The sequence below is a fragment of the Sturnus vulgaris genome, chromosome 1 (genome assembly GCF_052056855.1).
Source record: "Sturnus vulgaris isolate bStuVul1 chromosome 1, bStuVul1.hap1, whole genome shotgun sequence".
Classification (NCBI taxonomy): Eukaryota; Metazoa; Chordata; class Aves; order Passeriformes; family Sturnidae; genus Sturnus; species Sturnus vulgaris.
Genome location: NC_142243.1, coordinates 55,412,632 through 55,430,046, shown reverse-complemented (window position 1 = coordinate 55,430,046; position 17,415 = coordinate 55,412,632). Strand labels below are relative to the sequence as shown.

Genomic DNA, 17,415 nt, shown 5'->3' with positions numbered 1-17,415 from the left:
ACGTACCCCCTTGCATCCCCTTTTGGGTTCTTAGAATCTAACTGAACAGGCACTCCCTGAAGAGAATGCACAGAAGAATGCATCTCCTCAGAAAAGAAAAAAAAAAAAATGGGTGGTGGTTTTAGAGTTGCACACCCTCCAAAAATCTAAAAACCAATGCAACAAGGAATTACTGAAGGAAGACTGGTGATATTTTGCAAGACAGAAAACAGCGTTCCTAGAAGAAAAACTAACTGTAAAACAAAATGCGAATCAAAACTGCCTCAGAGACACTCAAGTCGCACACACCGCAGCATCACGGCTCTGAGAAGAGGCAAACAGTGTTTCTAGAGCAAACAAGTCTGCAACCTCACCATGGCACATAAATTTATGGACATATCTAAATTGGACCATTTAAGATTAAAACCCGCTTTTAAATGTATATGCTCCGAAGGGGAGCACAGAGGGGATGTGATTATTCTTTGTACCTGCAATACGTGCTAGAGTAATAAAGGCCATTAGAAGGTCTCAGTCTGCTTGCCCGAAGAGGAATCACTATCAAACTTTCCTCTCTGCAAAAGGAAAGGAGACAGTAACACATAGATCTGACACCAGAATCCCAGCATTTCCATGCACTAGATGCTCTTTTTCTGCCATACTCCAACTACTCCAAAACATATTTAGGAAGACTAAGATGTAAATGGATCAATAAGGACTAGTAAAGAGAGTACATTAGAAAACTTGCTATTTTAGCATCACCCTCTCTACAGAGACACAAAGCTAAAACAGGTCTAGAGCATATTAAGTCAGCAAGTCCCTGTGTCCTATCTCAGTAAGACCAAATAATTCATCTACACTTTAGAAAACCTCCATTCTTATCCTCAGCTATGAATACAGTGATAGAGTCACATAAATAAGTACACAGAAACATGAAGAAAAGACTAGCTGAAAAGACTGCTCCCCTCAGTAACCATAACAACAAATAAGAGTAATTCGTTTGTCTGAGGGATCTACTTATCTCTTTTTGGTAGTATCTTTAAACTTAAAAACAGCTGCATTGGAGTCAAAAGAATAAAGCTCAAGATAGTCACAAAAAATAAAGGATATATTTTCCTCCAAAGATCAAAACAGTAATTAACATAAAACATTCATATTAGAGTATTAAGTTCAGTGTCCAGAGGAAAAACTCATCTGCCATATAAAAAAAAAGAAAAAAGATACTGCAATTGCTTTACTGCTCAAGAATCTCTTTGCTCAAAACTGCTTAATTCTTCTCTCACCGTTTTGTCAGTAACTTGATTTTACTTGATTTTAACTACATTGTACAAACAATTTTTCTTCTCCACCCTCATCTTATCTAAAGCTCTTCTTTTGTTCTGGAGAGTTTTGTTGCATGCTCCTCTATAAATTTGCTCAAATGCTCTAAATCTCTGTCCCCGCCTTCAAATTTAATAGGGTTGTTCTTCTTGTCCTTCGGAGCAAAGTAGATGGTGGGGAATCCCTCCACTTTGTAGTGGTCATTTGTCACATCATTGGCAGTAGCATCCATCTTGGCTATAATCAGATTTTTCTCATTCTTGTATTTTTTACCTAGCTCATTATACACTGGTTCTAGTTTCTTGCAGTGTCCACACCACGGGGCATAGAACTCTATGAGAACATCATTCTTTGGATCCATCACTATGGTATCAAAAGTTTTACCCACTATCACTTTCACAGGCCCTTTGTTATTTTTTGGCACTGGCTGGGACTTCACAATTGGCTTCAGTTTTCCTAGAAGGAAGCAAAACACACAACACAATTAGAATGTGGTAAGAGCAGCCTTTACAATCTCCCTTAAGAAAGGGCAGAAGTACATCCCCTTGCCAGGGAAAAATCAGTACACCAGCAAATGAACTTGCCTCAGCATGAAACACAGGCTAGTTAACCAGTCATCTTTTGGCCCAATAACCTTGTGAAATATGGGCAACAGTTTGTTTTGCAATTCCCTAGAACTCTTCTCCTCTTTTTATGGCTGTATATCTACAAAGTACTAAACCATGATTTAATATAGTAGTCCCAAATATGAATGATCAGCCCACATTTTAAAGCTAAAGGAACTTTTTAGGTTTGTCAAACAGACTCTGTTTACGGGAGCCATCACTTCAGGAAAACTCTTGAAAGGGTTAACAAAATAGCTTAGAGAGCCCTATTTTAGAAACTGTACCTTTTTTGAATGCCAGCACAAACTCCCTGAGTACATCAGAGTCAAATTCTTCTGGCTCCATGGCATACTTCTTGCCACCTTCATCCAGAATGGCAGCATTGACATCCTCTCCACTCTCAAGCAGGCCCAAGTCTTTTATTTCGGAAGAATAATCTTCCTCATCAGAAACAGCAAACACGTATTCAGGGAAGTCTTTAGCCACTTCCAGGACTTTACTTCTCCAGTACTGGGTAGCTGAAAAACCAAAACAGGGCAACATTGGTAATTTGTAGTTATTTAGAGGCTGTTCCCTCTCAAAGTGGAGGAAGGGTAATTGTAGCAAACCTACCAACACGGTAGTCGAAACTGAAGTCCACAGAATAGTAGACAACCACTAGAGGACGCTTGGAGTATCTCTTGGCATCGTTGGAAAGCTTGCGATGACCAACTAGAGGCAAAGTATGTTTTAGCACGTGCTCTTTAATCTCAGATCCATCTGTAGAGTCCTGTAAAGAAATAATGAAAAAAGTTCAGGCAAACAGATTTAAGCAGCATTTCTGCTACACACTACTAAAAAACCAATATTGGTACACACATGAATGGGAAAGAGGGAAGGACATGTTATAAAAACAAGGCTATCACCACATTCTTCAAACCTTTGGGTACTGAATATTGTAAGGACAAATTATTGTTTGAAAACATAACATCTGGACTAATTTCATAAAGTCATCTTGTACAAACCAATGCAGTTTCAGTGGACAGACAGGTTTACTCAAATATCTAGTGGGAGTACTTCCAACAGGAAGATGCCAACTGATCATAATTAGAGAGAAAGAGAACCTTCAATCTCACACACAAACTTTTTAGCTCTGGATCATCTACTCACTTTAAGATTTAGAACATGCATCTTGGGCTCATACTTCGACTGAAATTTTTCTGGCTGCATGACCATCAGTTTTCCTGGAGATGCTTTCAATAGTTTTGCAATCTCATTGCTGAAGGTGTGATAGAATTTATAGTCTTCTCTCAAACTGTTAGCTGAAAAATTAAAGTTATGGTGAAGGAAAATTAATATTTAGAAATGAACTGATAGTCTGTAACTGAGATCTTGGGACAGTAACTGCAAGGAAACTCTCATCCTTTTCTCAAAGTGACACAGAACAACCCAGTCTTAGATAACATCTCTCATTGAACGGTGAGAAGCATGTGAAAATACATACAATTCCAGTGGCACTATTTGAATGCTGTTCAACAAGCCATCCACTTGATGAGTTATTCTACGCACTCAAACACCTTGAACAGTTTCCAAAACATATACAGAGACATAGTTATTCTTTTATCAATCTCCTACCTCTTCCCCCCAAATAGGTCAGCTAGCCAAACTATTTGCTTTGGGGCAGTCCGGGAAACAGTTCTGTATCTTGCCATGCTGAGGCAAACAAATTAGCTCCTAATCCAACTATGACATCAGCTCCAGAATCAGACACAAACAAGTTTCCAGTCTAGCTATACTGACCCAGACGTGGGTGAGATTCATTCTCCAGGCCTCTCATCCAGATGAGTTTGGTAAAGACTGACTTTGGACTGCCAGATATGAAACAAGAGTAATAGACAGTAAACATATCTAGGCTTTAAGCCAAGAAATTGTGGTTTGTTTCACAGGAAGGAATTTTCCCTCTCTAGTCCACATGTCTTTAGGGACACAGTTACCCAGCAGAGGTATATTCTGTGACTGGCTGACACCTTAGTTACAGCCTTAAAATCTGGTATAAGCTTATTTTTTGAGTACAAGTAGAAGATCACCCTTCCTCTTGCTTCTTCTCTCCAACCTTCCCTTCTGAACTAGGAGCCAAAATAAATAATCTCTCCATGCCCAAAGTACTAAGTGGAATCCCAGCAAAACATATATTTCATTAATATTTTAAAACATTCCTTACCTGCTTCCTGATAGAGCTGATAGGTTTTGTCATTCTCTCCACTAAAGACACCAATGATGATGACATCATCCCCATCCCTCAGAAATTCCTGTACCTGCTTGGTAGCCTGAATCTGTTTGGATGGAGGACCAGCCTGTTCAATCATGTAGTCGACAATACCTGTGAGACAAACCCGGCCCCAAAAAGTTCTTAGAACATTTATTGAACTGAAAGATTTGGGCATTGCATCTATTACATTTTTTAATACCGTATTTCCCATTGAGACCTGTGCAGCCCTCCCACAATAACCTAAAGATCAAATCAGCAAGTCCAAGTTTTTAAATCTATAGTCCTGGATATTCCCATTCAGGTTGGTTTCAGAAGAAGTGACCAAGCACACAGTCCATGGATATTAGTTGACCTTGCAAGTAATGCTCCTTTGTGAAATTCCAGACCATTCATTGTGTCCTGAACCTGTTATGAGCCCAAGTGCTACTTGAATAGTTTTAAGTCCTCCCTCGTATTAAAACTTAACATTTAGTATTTTGCCAGCCCTCAAGGCACATTCCAGTACAATTAAAACCTGCCCATTTATTCATACTGCCACTGCTTCACCGTGTGTATTTAACTTATTTGATATTGAAAGGAGCTGATACTACCACAAAAAGATGTTATGAAGACTAGAGATAAATTTAAATAGCCTATGTAGGTATGAGAGCAGAATTTTTCAATTTTGCCCAACTACTATGATATTAACAAGTCTGCAAGTCCTATAGATGTGTCAAAATATTTGTGGGCAAGCCCTCAGAAAACAAGAAAAAGGCTAAATTGCAGTACCATATTTTTCCCGTGGACCACTGTAGTCATAAGGTTTGCCCTTGCGGAAGATTTTGAGAGTTGGATAGCCAGTAACATCAAACTTCTTTGCAAGCTCAGTTTCAGTTGTGGCATCAACTTTAGCCAGGGGGATAGGAGGTGTGCGCTTGCTGAGCTCCTGGGCAGCCTTCTCATAGTCTGGAGCAAGCCTCTTACAGTGTCCACACCTAGGGAGAGAGAGCACAGGGCACTTTTATCAAAGCCATTAAGCCTGCCAGGTGCCTTCTACCTCTGAAGTGGAAGAGTTAAGTCTTCCAGAATGCAGAAATGGGATCATTGAATCTACAGAGAACACTTCAGCCTAGGAAGACATGTCTCTGCAACCTGAAGCTGGCCTCTGTGCCTGGCCTCACATTACTATAGGTAGCTTCACTTTTAGAGGTCATTTTTAAACTCCTTGGTTTTCAGTATCCAAGTCTGTTCTCAAATTAGTAAATGTTGTGAACCTCCTGTGAAGGTTTGGACACCAGCCCCTTGCTAAGACACAGATCCACAGATAGACTGTGATCCTAGATGCAGATTAGAAGTGAGGTACACCAGAGCTTTGCATGAGGCAAAGATGTGTAAAGAGGCGTAACAATGGAAGACAGGTATATTCAAGGCCATCTGTGCTAGACAAATACAGGTGACTGCTTTCTTGCTTACCATGGAGCATAGAACTCCACCAGGATAATGTCAGCATCATTCACAACTTTGTCAAAATTATCCTGGGTCAATACCAGAGTAGCTTCGGGTGGAGGGGTCCAGCTGGGGTCAGAAACCTCCTTGACTTTGGCCACAATAGCTGAAATACAGTTCAATAACCCAATTAGCAAGCATGCATTTTATCATACCAGTAGCATGTCAAAGGCAAGAATTTGAAATCAGAGTGGCAAGCATAGTGTTGGGACCAATGCTTACACACCAAGCTTACATGAGAACACTTTCTTTATCAAGCTCCTTAATCCCTTATTTCCTTGTTGGCATTGCCAAGAAGGTCTTCTCTTCACCCCATAGAGCAGAGCACATTTCTGTACTTTACAGCACTGAATTCCATCTCAAAACAGACAGAAAAGGTGTTTTTTCCACCTATGACTGGAGCTGGGCATATTAATTAAGTAAAATACGAGTGGGTTTCTATACAGTCAATATATAGATCAAATGCTTATTGGCTGATCCTTCAGCAAACACGAGACTTCCTCCTTTTAGTCAAGTCATATTTCTAGAAACTTTCTGTCAGTAACAGCACTATCCACAACCTGCAAAATTGTCCTCTAGCATGCAGCCTGTTGAGAAAACAGGGAAAAATTCAGTAATAACATTACTCTATTTAAGATAAACAACTTGAGATCAGAGTCCTTCAAAACAGCCACATATTAAGAAGCAAGATCATGTGCTACTTGCTTTCTTACAGGGAGCTGCAAAGGACTGGTGCTTACCATCTTCTGTCCGAGACCCATCATAGTCAACAGCTTGGCCTTTTTTCAGGATTTTGATGGTTGGGTAGCCACTGACATCAAAACGACTTGACAGTGAAGTGGCTGCAGTAGCATCTATTTTGGCTACAGGAATAGGAGGGTCATTTTCCTTCAGAGTTTTGGCTATCTTTTCATACTCAGGAGCAAACTGTTTGCAGTGCCCGCACCTGTCAGAGGAAGAAACAAGTAGGTACATAAATGCATGACAGACACACAGAGGTGCTCTACTGCTCTGCATTTCCAGGACGCCTTCTGACAGAGGTCATCAGCAGTACAGAAATGTTTGTCTTGCTACATGTTCAGATCATGAAGAGAAAGCAACTGTAGCTAATGTACTGTTTATTCACATCAAAACCTTTTTTTCTTAATTTTCATTTATCTTTAAAATGGCAACTCAAGCTCACTTTTTAGGAGCTTGTCCTGGCAGAGAAGTTCTCTGCCACTGCACCCAAAGAGGTGCTGGTGTGAACCCACCATGGTGCATAGAACTCCAGCAATACGGTATCCTTGTCTGCAGTGAAGGTGTCAAAGTTGGCATCATTCAAGACTAATACACCATTTTCTTCTTTAACTACAGAATCGTCATCATCGTCATCACCTTCTTCATCATCATCATCATCATCAATATCATCACCAGTTTCTTTTCTAACAGATTCTGGAAAGGCAAGAATATGACACAGATTAGATTGTGTCAAGTTTAACAATGATGTGACAGTACCAGATTAAAGATGGATTAGATATCTCCTGTGGTTAAGAAAAGTACCCACATGAATTAGTTGCTGCTCCACATACAGTGACAGCTCTCGGTTTGTAAAGAGCTTGGACTCAGATGTTTGACCATTTCAATTTTGTCCACACTACACCAGCTACCAATATTAATATTTCAGTGAGGTGTCAACAGGTATTTCACATTTCAGGGTGAACTAGCAAAATGAACACAAAAAGAATTAAAGCACACAAATCTATATAACAGTTTCCACCAAGGTTTGGTGGACATCTTGTTGAAATGTGGGCAGTGAGACATGTTTTGCTGGACAAGAAGGACACACAGATGACACTTCAACTTCAAACAGAACCCCTTCATCACACAACAAAACAGCTGTCCTTTAAGTGTAGCCAACTTGAGGTTGGAAAAATTAGTGTCTTACAGCAAAAAAGCAGGTGTTATCTGTTCCCAATGCTTCCCTTTTACTCCTACTCAGGAGACCAGTAACACCAAAATAGCTATATGCTGCCTGATTGAAGGTCTAATAAACAGACCCACTTGCTATAAACCCTACTATCAAATACAGCATAATTTACCAAAATCCAAATGAAAGAAACTTAAAACCAAAAAAGAAACACCTTCAAATGTCTGCCTCCTACATACAAGCTCAATAAGCCTGAGCAGCTTTGTTTCAGCTAATTTTGGAAAGGAAGAGACACACATCAGGGAAAGGCAGGGAAACTCAAAGACGGTGGGAAGAAACACCAAGAAGATAGTAACAATAGGCCTCTCTTCTAGGAGAAAAAAAAATCAGTTTGAAACACGAAGAATGCATAGAGTCCCTGAACAAAGGAGTAAGGAAAAGAGTGCTCAATCACAGAATCATAGAATGCTAAGGGTTGAATGGGACCTTAAAGATCTTAGAATCCCAATTCCCCAGCCATGAAAAGGGACACCTCCCACTAGACCACTGCTTGGTGGTCTTGAACACTGCCGGGATTAGGGTATTCACAACCTCTCTGGGCAGCCTGTTCCAGTGTCTCACCGCCCTCAGAGTAAACCTCATATCGAACCTAAATTTCTCCTCTTACAATCTGCACCCATTACTCCACGTCTTATCACAACAGTTCCTAATGAAGAGTCCCTCTCCAGATAATGAAATCGTAATCTGTCCGATACCAGTCGGAATAAAGAAATCGCAAATTCCCTGGAGATTTAAAAGCCGAGGACTGGCAACATGGTTAATTATTAGCTAGCTGTTAGCTCCGTGCTTGGGAGAGGCGAGGCAGAGCCGCCCCATGCCGCAGGACAGACGAGCGCCGCCGGGACAAGTGGCTCGCACAGAACTCAGCGCTTTCACGGGGCAGGCTCAGCGCCCTGCACAGAGGCCTGCGAGGAGCATCCCAGCCCCAGCGGCGCCCGGCCAGCCCGGGCTCCCCGCAACGCCCAGCGCCGGGGCCGCAGGGAGGACCCAGCATGCGCTTCCGGCCCGGCCCGTGCCCGCGCTTACCTCCATCACCATCCTCCTCCCGTGCCGCCGCACCCCGCGCTAGGAGGGCGATCTGAGCCAGCCCTAGCAGCAGCACCAACACCAATAGCCCGCGCATCCTCATCCTGCCGCCGCCGCCGGCCCGGCCCGGCCCGTCCGGTCCGGTCCCTACGCTTCTCTCCCGCCGCCCGCCCCGCCCCTCGCGGCACGCCGCGCTCGCTGATTGGCTGTCGCCCTAACACGTGCTTGGCGCGGCCGCCAATCAACAATCGTCACGAGGGCCGCCTGCGCGGGGTGCGCGGGTTTTACGGAATCCGTGGCGCCCCCGGTGACCCCGGCGGCAGCGGTCGAGGCGCCGCAGCGGGACACGGGCGCCATCGGCTGGAGCGGCGGCGGAAAAGCGGCGGTGGAAAAGCGGCGGTGCCACCAGGCGCAGAACCGCCCAGCCGTTCTGAGGTGCCGCCCCGCCATTGGCCGCCGCCGCACCGCCAACCGCAGGCCGCCACGCGTGGAGCGCGGAGCCGCTCCAGGGGCGAGAGGTGGGAGGGATGGGGCTGTCCCGCCCCGAGCGCGTTGCAGCCACACCGCTCTTCGGGATTGGCGGGCCAGCGTTGGGGAGCGGGGCCAGCGTCCCGCGGCAGCCTGTGAGGGCGCGCCGCGTACGGCAGGGCGGGGCTTTCCCCGCCGGGCGGGAGGAGGTGAGGGCGGCCTGAGGGCAGCGCTGGGGCTTCTTGAATTCTTATACTGCGAGAGTGGAATTTAGGTAAATTGCTGCGGATCGGAAGGATGGGATGGAGGCGTCGTCCTTGGAAACTCTCGCAGGGGCCAGAGAGAGTGTGGTGTAGCCTACCGGTAGCGCCGTGATTGCACGGGAAGGTGTCACGGCGCAATTTCTGCTCGTGTTTGTCTATAGATGCTTTATCTGGTGAACATCTAAGATGCAACGAGACGGCGCTAAAACCTGGTCTTTTGGTGCTAGAATTGCCAATCCGTCCCCATGCTTGGGCAAATTACAGCTGCTCATACGCTCATGGGACAATTATTTTAGTCTTTACAAAACTTTCGGATCGTTAGGCTGTAAGTATAAAACACTGCTAAATTCAGTGTGCGGCGGTTACACTGTAAAAGAGTAGCGGTAGCTTACGATAAACAAATATCTTCAAGGTCTTGGAAGTGCAAGCTTAAAATATAAACTACACAAGAAGATTAAGATATTGCCTTGCTCTGAAAGGCTACTGTTGCATCAGTTGCCATTTGGCATTTGTAAGTGGTCTGTAGGTTGAAAAAAAACACATTAAAATGCCTGCTGTGTTCTACATTCTTAAGTTATAGCCTAGAAGTCTGCCTTTCTTCAACTCAGCTACCACACAAGTTACATATACACACAAATACAGCAGCTGATACAGGAGCAGTTTTTAAACTTATTTGGCTTATCACTAGAATGGAGTGCAACCTGATCTGAACCAAGTTTAAGCTGTCTGGATCCTGCCAAAATTGTGATCCTGATCCTTCCTGGTTTTGGTATTGATATAAATATTAGTTTGATTAACATCGATATTCAGTAATTTGATAGCACATAATAAGATTGGGCACTCCATGTTCTCAGTGGGAAAAATTAAGAGTATGGAAGGTTTTTATTTAGAGTCTTGTTCACTGTTTAACACAACCCTTGATTTGAATATAATCTTGATGTGTGAAATATTTACTGTCTTTTTCCTCTGAGTTTATAAAAGAGATAGTGGCTATGATAATCCTTTTAAAAAAATTTTTATTTATATTGGAGATTTTCCAACTGACAGTGATCTGTCAAGGTAGTTGAGTACTGTCAGGCCTAATACTTCATGACAGACATTGTCTAGGCTATTGCAAAACTAGTTAAAATAGCTTGCAGAAAAAGTGAGCATGTAAAATGGGGAAGTGGTGTCAATATAGTAATAATAGTCAATTAAATGCTTTTTCTTTCATGATGAGTTTTATTGTTTTTGTGATTTCTGTCTACCCAGGTTAACCAGCTGAAAAAGGAGATCAGTAAATTTACTGGTCAGTCAAAGGTGACAAGTACTAACATCCTGCCCAACAGTGAAAAGAAAGTGCAAATAGTACAAATGTAAGGGAGGTGGGCTTATTATTACTTATTCTGCTTGGAAGGCAGAACCCTTGTGATCCCTGTTTAGCCAAGGACAGCCTGACTGAGAGATTTGCTGAATTGGCCATTCATTGTGTGGGTAGTTACAGCACTGGTAGCCCGGATGGATCTTAGGCACATCCCAGTAGACAAACACGGCCTTGGCAAAAGACCATGGATTGGTCTGTCATCAAACCAGCAGGGCTGTGCCTGTCTTCCTAGATTAGGATTGCGCAGGATGTCACAGTGAATATACAGCTGCAAATGGCATACCAAGGACATGTGTGATTCATCACAGGTCAGCAGCAATGCCAGCTCCATGCAATTGTGAAATATACTGGGCACTTGGAAGAGTGTGCGAGCTGTGCAGGACTTCCAAAGGATTCCTTCCTGCTCTCTAAAGGGTTTGTTACCTGTGAGACTGACCATATGAAGCTGAAAATCCTCTGGGCTAAGCACTACTGGTAAGAGTGCTGCTGCCATTTGCTGAGTGCTCATTCCTTATGTAAGTTAATAACAGGAACACTCTCTTCTTTGTCAGGAGGATCTCTAGGCAGAAGGCAGGTGTAGTATAGCATAGTATAGGGTCATCTATGGGTTAGATGCATAGAAAAGTGAATGGTAGAGGTCTCTTGCAGCTTTTCTGATTATGAGAAATTTGCCATGCAAATCCCTTGTCCTGAGACATACAGGAGGGCCTGGAATGCATGAGGCCTCACAGAGCACCTATGGTGTAGTTTCTGGGTAAAAGGCATTTCTTCATGAAAACATCTGCTGTGCTGCAGAAAAATGCAGGTGTTAGTACACTGGTAATTTGAAAGTGGATTGCATTTTGTGCATACTGTGCTTTCATGTCCTGATAAGGTGTTAGCATCACTGTTGATAGACCTGCATCCCCAGGATCAAGCAGACAATTGTAGTTCTTAAATATGCTTCTCCTCAGGAACATTCAGTAAGTGTTTTTCCTGTTTGTTTAACATGCCAGTGGCTACCTTAAAGTCTTCACAGATTGCACCTGTGTTCTCCAACATCATTAAGTGGTGGGCTGGAAATCTCTCCTTGTATTACATTGTACTTTTCTCCTCCAAAAGGTAGTTTAGACACTAGTAATCCTGTACCTTATTCTGCACATTCTGTGGGGGTGCAGCTGTTGGTCTTAGAAGAGGCATATTCAGTAGTAAATATAAAAAAAAAAAGCCAGTGTTCTTCCACAAAAATCATGAATACGGAAAGTGTGTCAGATTAAGCTCTCTAGGTCTAACTTGTGCTATTAAAGCATATTACAATCTCAAAAGTAAATGTGGACCTACTTGGCCTTTCATAGGCTGTGAGTCAACACAGGCAGGCAGCTGGGACAATTGCAAACTCACAGCAAGAACTCAGAGTCAATTTGAGGTAGAAATGTAAGATATAAAATGGCACAATGTCACACAAGTGTTTTGAATTATTTTTCTGGTAGTTTTCTTGTCAACCTCAGTTATCTTGCTTGCATAATAGCTAAACTTTTGCATGATGCTGAGTTACCTTGCACATAATCTTCATGTAAATCACTTCAGTGAAGCTCAAAACAATGCTTAAAATATCCATCCTGATTTGTATTTCACCTAAATCTAAAAACAATTTGGAACAAGAGAGACACTTGTTGAACTCATCATTTTTTGCTCAGTGGTTGATTCATGTATTATGATGCTTATTTTAAAATACCTTTCAATAATCTTCAGTTGTCATTGTAAAAATATGATAGAAAGTTTGATGTGAAAATGTTCCACTTCAATACTACTAAATTATTGTAAGTTAATGAAATATTAAGATGAAGAATCTTAATATTTCATTATATATAATTAATTATATATATAATTAAGCTATAATCTTAAAATGAGAAGCAGAAATAGTATTTATATTAGTATAAGTAACAGTAATATAAACACTGTTGATTCTTGTATTGCTCCCATTTTGTTGCAATGATTTTGAGTGTCTGGATGACTACTTTTTTTGCTTTGCCTTTTCTTTTAGTTGCTGCGACAGGTCTGTGTCTTTCTTGTGCTCCAAGAAAGGAGCAGAATTCCAGAGCTGGACACAGTGTTTCAGGTGAATCCACCATGGCAAAGTAAGGGGATCCGTCTGGATGGCATATCAAGTGTATTTGGACACTCCCACCAGGGAGGATTTGGGCAGCATTTGTGGTAGTAAGTTAACCAGGGTCCAGGCAAAGGAATGTGATTACTTATTCTCAGTAAAGTGAGATGCCAGCTGGCACAATGCTGGCCTGTGCCAAACAGAGTGCTTCCAAGGACTTCTGAACATTCTTTCTGGACCTGGCACATTCTTGGAAGCTGTTTGTGTGCAGCCAGTCTGCTTGGAGAATGAGAGAATTTATTAGCATAGGTCCAAACACCTCCACATTGGTTGGTCTCGGTGCCTAGGAATATTCTTGACGTGCCTAATTTACTGGTATAGGTGTGGCAGTTCAGTAATGTTTAAATTGGTACCAAGAATAGCAGAGAACATGTAGGAAAGTATGTACTCACTGAGGTAAGTGGCCTGAATACTGACCCATACTGTATTTTTCTTAGAGTTCTACATTGTAAGAACCAATGGGTAATGAGATTATTCCAGATGTCTGCGAAGTTATATCCTGAATTTGGATGGCCACCTATCCAATACAGCTCTATAAGTGTAGTTCATACCTAAACTGTAGTTTATATCTACTTCTTCTTTTCTTCAGATTAAATATATACCTATAGAACACTTTCATGGAGTTTATTGGTAAACGAACATGAAATAAACTTTAGAATTTTCAGCAAAGTCATATTCTAGTGTTTTCTGTGTGCAAACCCAGTCTTACCAGTGTCAACCCTACAGGCTGCTGATAGCTTTCATGTAACAGGGTGGATGTAACAGAACCTTGGTAGTGACTGCAAGGGTTCCTTATTTTTTCAAAAATCGTTTTTCACTTTTTGTACAGGTGACAGAATGTCCTGCCTCCTGTAGAGGACAATTAAACATGATGAAGTTCAGTGCATTGCTGGCTCTGAGAGGCAAGTATTGAAGGATGCATCTTAAGCAGGTGGCAGAGAAGAAGAGGAAGTGTGTTTTTTTTCAGCAAAGGTGCTGGTGAGGGACATGTGGAGGAGCAGTTGTGCTAATGGTGCTGTGCACTGGAGACACTGGTTTCATTTTGGAGTTTTTTTGGGGAGTTAGTGGAAACAGATGGAAATACAGATTTCTCAGCATTATCTGTTTACACTTCAATGCCTGAGTGGATTTGTCTCTGGTCTTAATTTGTCTTTACTCTGATCCTTTGGCGTGTGAAGAGATCCAGTGATCCTACAGGAAAAAAAGAAGGGGATATAACATGGAATGATCATCCCCTTGAAATGGGGGTCCCATTTCCATCAGAGTAAATGAGTTGTCATATGCACAGTTGGTCACAAGATGTCAGTGTCAAAGAGCAAGTTGGAGTGAAGGGCCTGGGAAACTGAGATCTCCCAGTTCCCCATTCTAGGAATGCTGCAGGGAACATTTGCTGTGTTGGTCCCTGGCACTGGAAACTGTTGCAGTATTGTTGGGGCTTGAGGTCAATAGTGCAGGTCAGGAATCTTTCCAGCTCTTTGCAGGGTGGTGTTGCATCTCCCTAGATGTATTGGAAATGGTAGATTCCGTGACCCCTGCAATGTCCTGTGGTCTGGTCCCTCTCCCTCCTGGCCATACCTGGCTGGCCGAGATCCAATTTCTTCCCGCCCCCCCCCCCCCCTTTCAGACCCTAGAAAAGACCTGTGCCCCCTGACCTCGCCCTCTTTCCCTCTTTCTCTCCCTCTTTTGCCCTCTCTTTCCCTCCCTTTTTCTCTCTTTCCCTTTTTCTCTCTTTCCCTTTTTCTCTCCTTTTGCTCCTGCAAATAAAGCCCTGCAACCTCCCCAGGGGGAAAGAGCCTCTTTTGTTGTCTTTTATTCACGTTCATGGCGGACCTGGGAGTCTTCACCCTAACATCTGAGCTAGTCCGGAGGAAAGGGTAAAGACTCAAAGGGTCAAAGCCACAGTTGGTGCTCACGTGGTTGGTCTCTACAGAGAACCCCACGACTGGCTGTGACTCCCATTTTCGGGATTCAATAAACCTTTTGAGCTGATCAACTACCTTAAATTTCTTTGAGCTGCAATTTGTGCAGTTTGAAGATTTTAAGGATGAACCGGGAGCCTGTCAGGAGCCCAGGCAGGTCGGTTCTGGACAGAGACCCGCTACAGTTACACAGAAGTCTATGCCTGCAAGACAAAGGGTGAGTGAAAGCCTCCTTTCGCAGTGGCTGGGTTCCTGGAGCTCTGCAGGGGGGTCTCACCGGTGGCATTTGGCCAGCGTGGCGCTGCTCTCAGGAGAGGCGGTGGCGCGGGTGTGTGCGCGGCGCGCATAGCTCCGCAATGCGGTGAGCACATGATTCATATGGCGCATGCGGGGTGCGGCGCGCAGCCTGGGGGGGCTGGACGTGGCAACCTCAGGCGCGGTGCAGCAGGCAGGCAGCTTTGATGGGTTTCAAAGCTGTGGCAGGGGGTTTTTTGCAGCTTTTTACGGCTTTTGATGTTTTTGCGGCTCTGCTTGGCTGGATCGGTCCCAAAAGCGGCGCCGGTGCCACGTGGGTTTTACCAGCAAAAACGGTGAAATTAACATCAGATCCGCCGCCAGCTAAGCCTGAAAACCGTGCTGTACCTGGCACATTTTAACAACTAACTGTTTTCCTGTGTTTTAACTGTAGTGGGGTAGATATAGTGGCAGATTGTTACTAAACATCATGGGCTTACAGCAATCTGCCCTACAAAAGAGTATACGTTCCCAATTCAGGGAAATATTAAGTTCAGGAAATGTTTTAATATCTAAGAAAAGATTAGCCCGTTTTGCAAGCTGGCTGTCTGTTGAAAAATCGGACCTTGAATTGCAAGATATAAATTCGATTTCATTTTGGGATGAAATAGGGGATTTATTAACTTTAAAAGTTGAAAATGGAGATGAAACAGCCTCTGTATTCCTCCCGATATTCTTACAAATTCGGAAACTTTTCAGACAGAAAACAACAGGCAGCAGCAGCAAAACAGTTCAGATTCACCTTCCCTTTCCCCAAAACCCTATAACCTGGAACTGGAGGGGACCCACAGGTCTCCCCAGGAACCGCAGGGCACCCAGCACAGCCGTAGCTGCTCTGGGCCCCTGAGTCCTCCCCGGTATCCTGGTTCTGATGATTTTTCGAAAATTGTCAGCTCTCCTTCCTTGTGCCTTCCCACTCAAGAATTTTTCCTTCGGAGCAGTGTTCCGAAAGCTATAGAAATTATTTCCCTTCCCTTCAGGGCAACGGCCACGTGGCTAAGCCTGAAGGGATCGGGGTCAAGGTCCAAGATAGCTTTGGCCATGCAGTAGAGCAAGTGGCGGGGGGGTCCCGTATGCTGGCAGCCACATGTTTCCTCCTTCATCCCACAACCCCCTTTACCCTCTGGTCCCTGCCCCTAACCCTGTCCCCTCCCATAACCCATCCCTGCCCTCAGCTGGCTTGTCACCTCCCCCCTCCAAGACCCTGCCCTGCATGACAGCACCCTGCAACCCTGCCCACACGTGTTGCAACCCTGGATCCCACCACCACACCCCTGCTTCGGTTTCCCATGCCTGCCCTCCAGGCTACTATGGGAGGGGGGAGGGCAGTGGAGCCCCTGCTGGGTTCAGTGCCGGTGGGGATAGGGGTGGGGAAGGATCAGCTCACAGCCCCTGCGGGACAGATGGGGTCCCTGTGGTGGGTGGGGGTGGGCAGCCTCCCGGGCCCAGTGGTGGGGGGTGCCCAGCCCTGGAAGTCAACATCTGGGAGAAGAATATGTACCATCAGTTGCTCCTGTAGTTTATCTCGGTAGGAGAAATGGTAGGAGAAGTTATCAGCCTTTGTCCTATCAAGATAAAAAGGAAATTTGCAAAGTACAGAGAGAATTTGGCAGAAATAGTGAAATCATCTGGCATGATGAGAGCCACCTTTAGCTCAAACGAACTGGTTCTGTATGATATCAAGGAGCTTTTCCGATGTCTGTTAACTCCCTCAGAATATGATCTATGGGAAAGCCTGTGGAAAAGATCTTTGAAAGTGCTTTTACAAGAGCTTTTACAAAGCTCAGATGATGGAAAAGATGCTGATAATAACGACATAACATATGAAGACCTATGTAGGGAAAAGGATTTGCATTGCCCTGAGAGACAAACCAGAGTACTGTCCAAGTCTGTCCTGGAAAAAATATGCAATGTTGCAGAAAAGGCTTTTAATCAATTACCAACAGTAGATGCCAAGGGTAGTTATGTTAACATTAAACAGTTTGCTTCTGAGAATTTCTAACAGTTTGTAGATCGCCTTCGTGTGCAAGTGGAAAGACAGGTGTCTGATCTGGTGGTACAAGCTGAATTGATTAAGGAGATGGCTCAGAGGAATGCTAATGAAACCTGCCATAGGGTTATCCTTAGCCTTCCCCTCGAGCCAGCACCTAGCTTAGCACAGATGATAGAAGCCTGCGCCAGGAAAGCAGAACTGCTCAGTGGACACGAAAGAAATCCAGGACTGGCACACCCAAAGACAATGGCAGCTGTGACACCAGAAGCCAAGAAGCGACCAATGTCACCAGAGCAGCTGCAGCACATCATCTGCTTCCAGTGCAAGAAGCCAGGACACT

At 43.9% G+C, this 17,415-nt stretch overlaps 1 protein-coding gene and 1 long non-coding RNA gene across 2 annotated transcripts in view; one reads left to right on the top strand and one right to left on the bottom strand.

Moving 5' to 3' along the window:
- Nucleotides 1-1,063: 1,063 nt before the first annotated feature.
- Nucleotides 1,064-8,831, bottom strand: PDIA4 (protein disulfide isomerase family A member 4). Its single transcript, XM_014893732.2, has 10 exons — nt 8,630-8,831; nt 6,888-7,068; nt 6,375-6,580; nt 5,602-5,740; nt 4,918-5,123; nt 4,102-4,260; nt 3,051-3,202; nt 2,514-2,670; nt 2,186-2,419; nt 1,064-1,752 (listed from the first exon to the last, which is right to left on the bottom strand). The coding sequence occupies exons 1-10, from the start codon at nt 8,730-8,732 to the stop codon at nt 1,337-1,339; spliced, it is 1,953 nt and encodes a 650-aa protein (XP_014749218.2). The 5' UTR covers nt 8,733-8,831; the 3' UTR covers nt 1,064-1,336.
- Nucleotides 8,832-9,288: 457 nt separating this feature from the next.
- The window catches only part of LOC148225211 (uncharacterized), a 34,245-nt gene continuing 26,118 nt past the window's right edge, over nt 9,289-17,415 (top strand). Inside the window, exon 1 of the long non-coding RNA XR_015804626.1 lies at nt 9,289-13,771. This is a non-coding gene — a long non-coding RNA (uncharacterized LOC148225211). The remainder of the gene's footprint in view (nt 13,772-17,415) is intronic.

What these genes read in the sequence shown, in the direction of transcription:
- PDIA4 (XM_014893732.2), bottom strand. Translation starts at nt 8,732, where the DNA reads ATGAGGATGCGCGGGCTATTGGTGTTGGTGCTGCTGCTAGGGCTGGCT. An exon ending in TCAGCTCTATCAGGAAGCAG is followed by an intron (nt 3,203 to 4,101) that starts GTAAGGAATGTT and finishes TTAATTTTTCAG; the next exon opens with CTAACAGTTTGAGAGAAGAC. An exon ending in TGTGCTGGCATTCAAAAAAG is followed by an intron (nt 1,753 to 2,185) that starts GTACAGTTTCTA and finishes GCTTCCTTCTAG; the next exon opens with GAAAACTGAAGCCAATTGTG.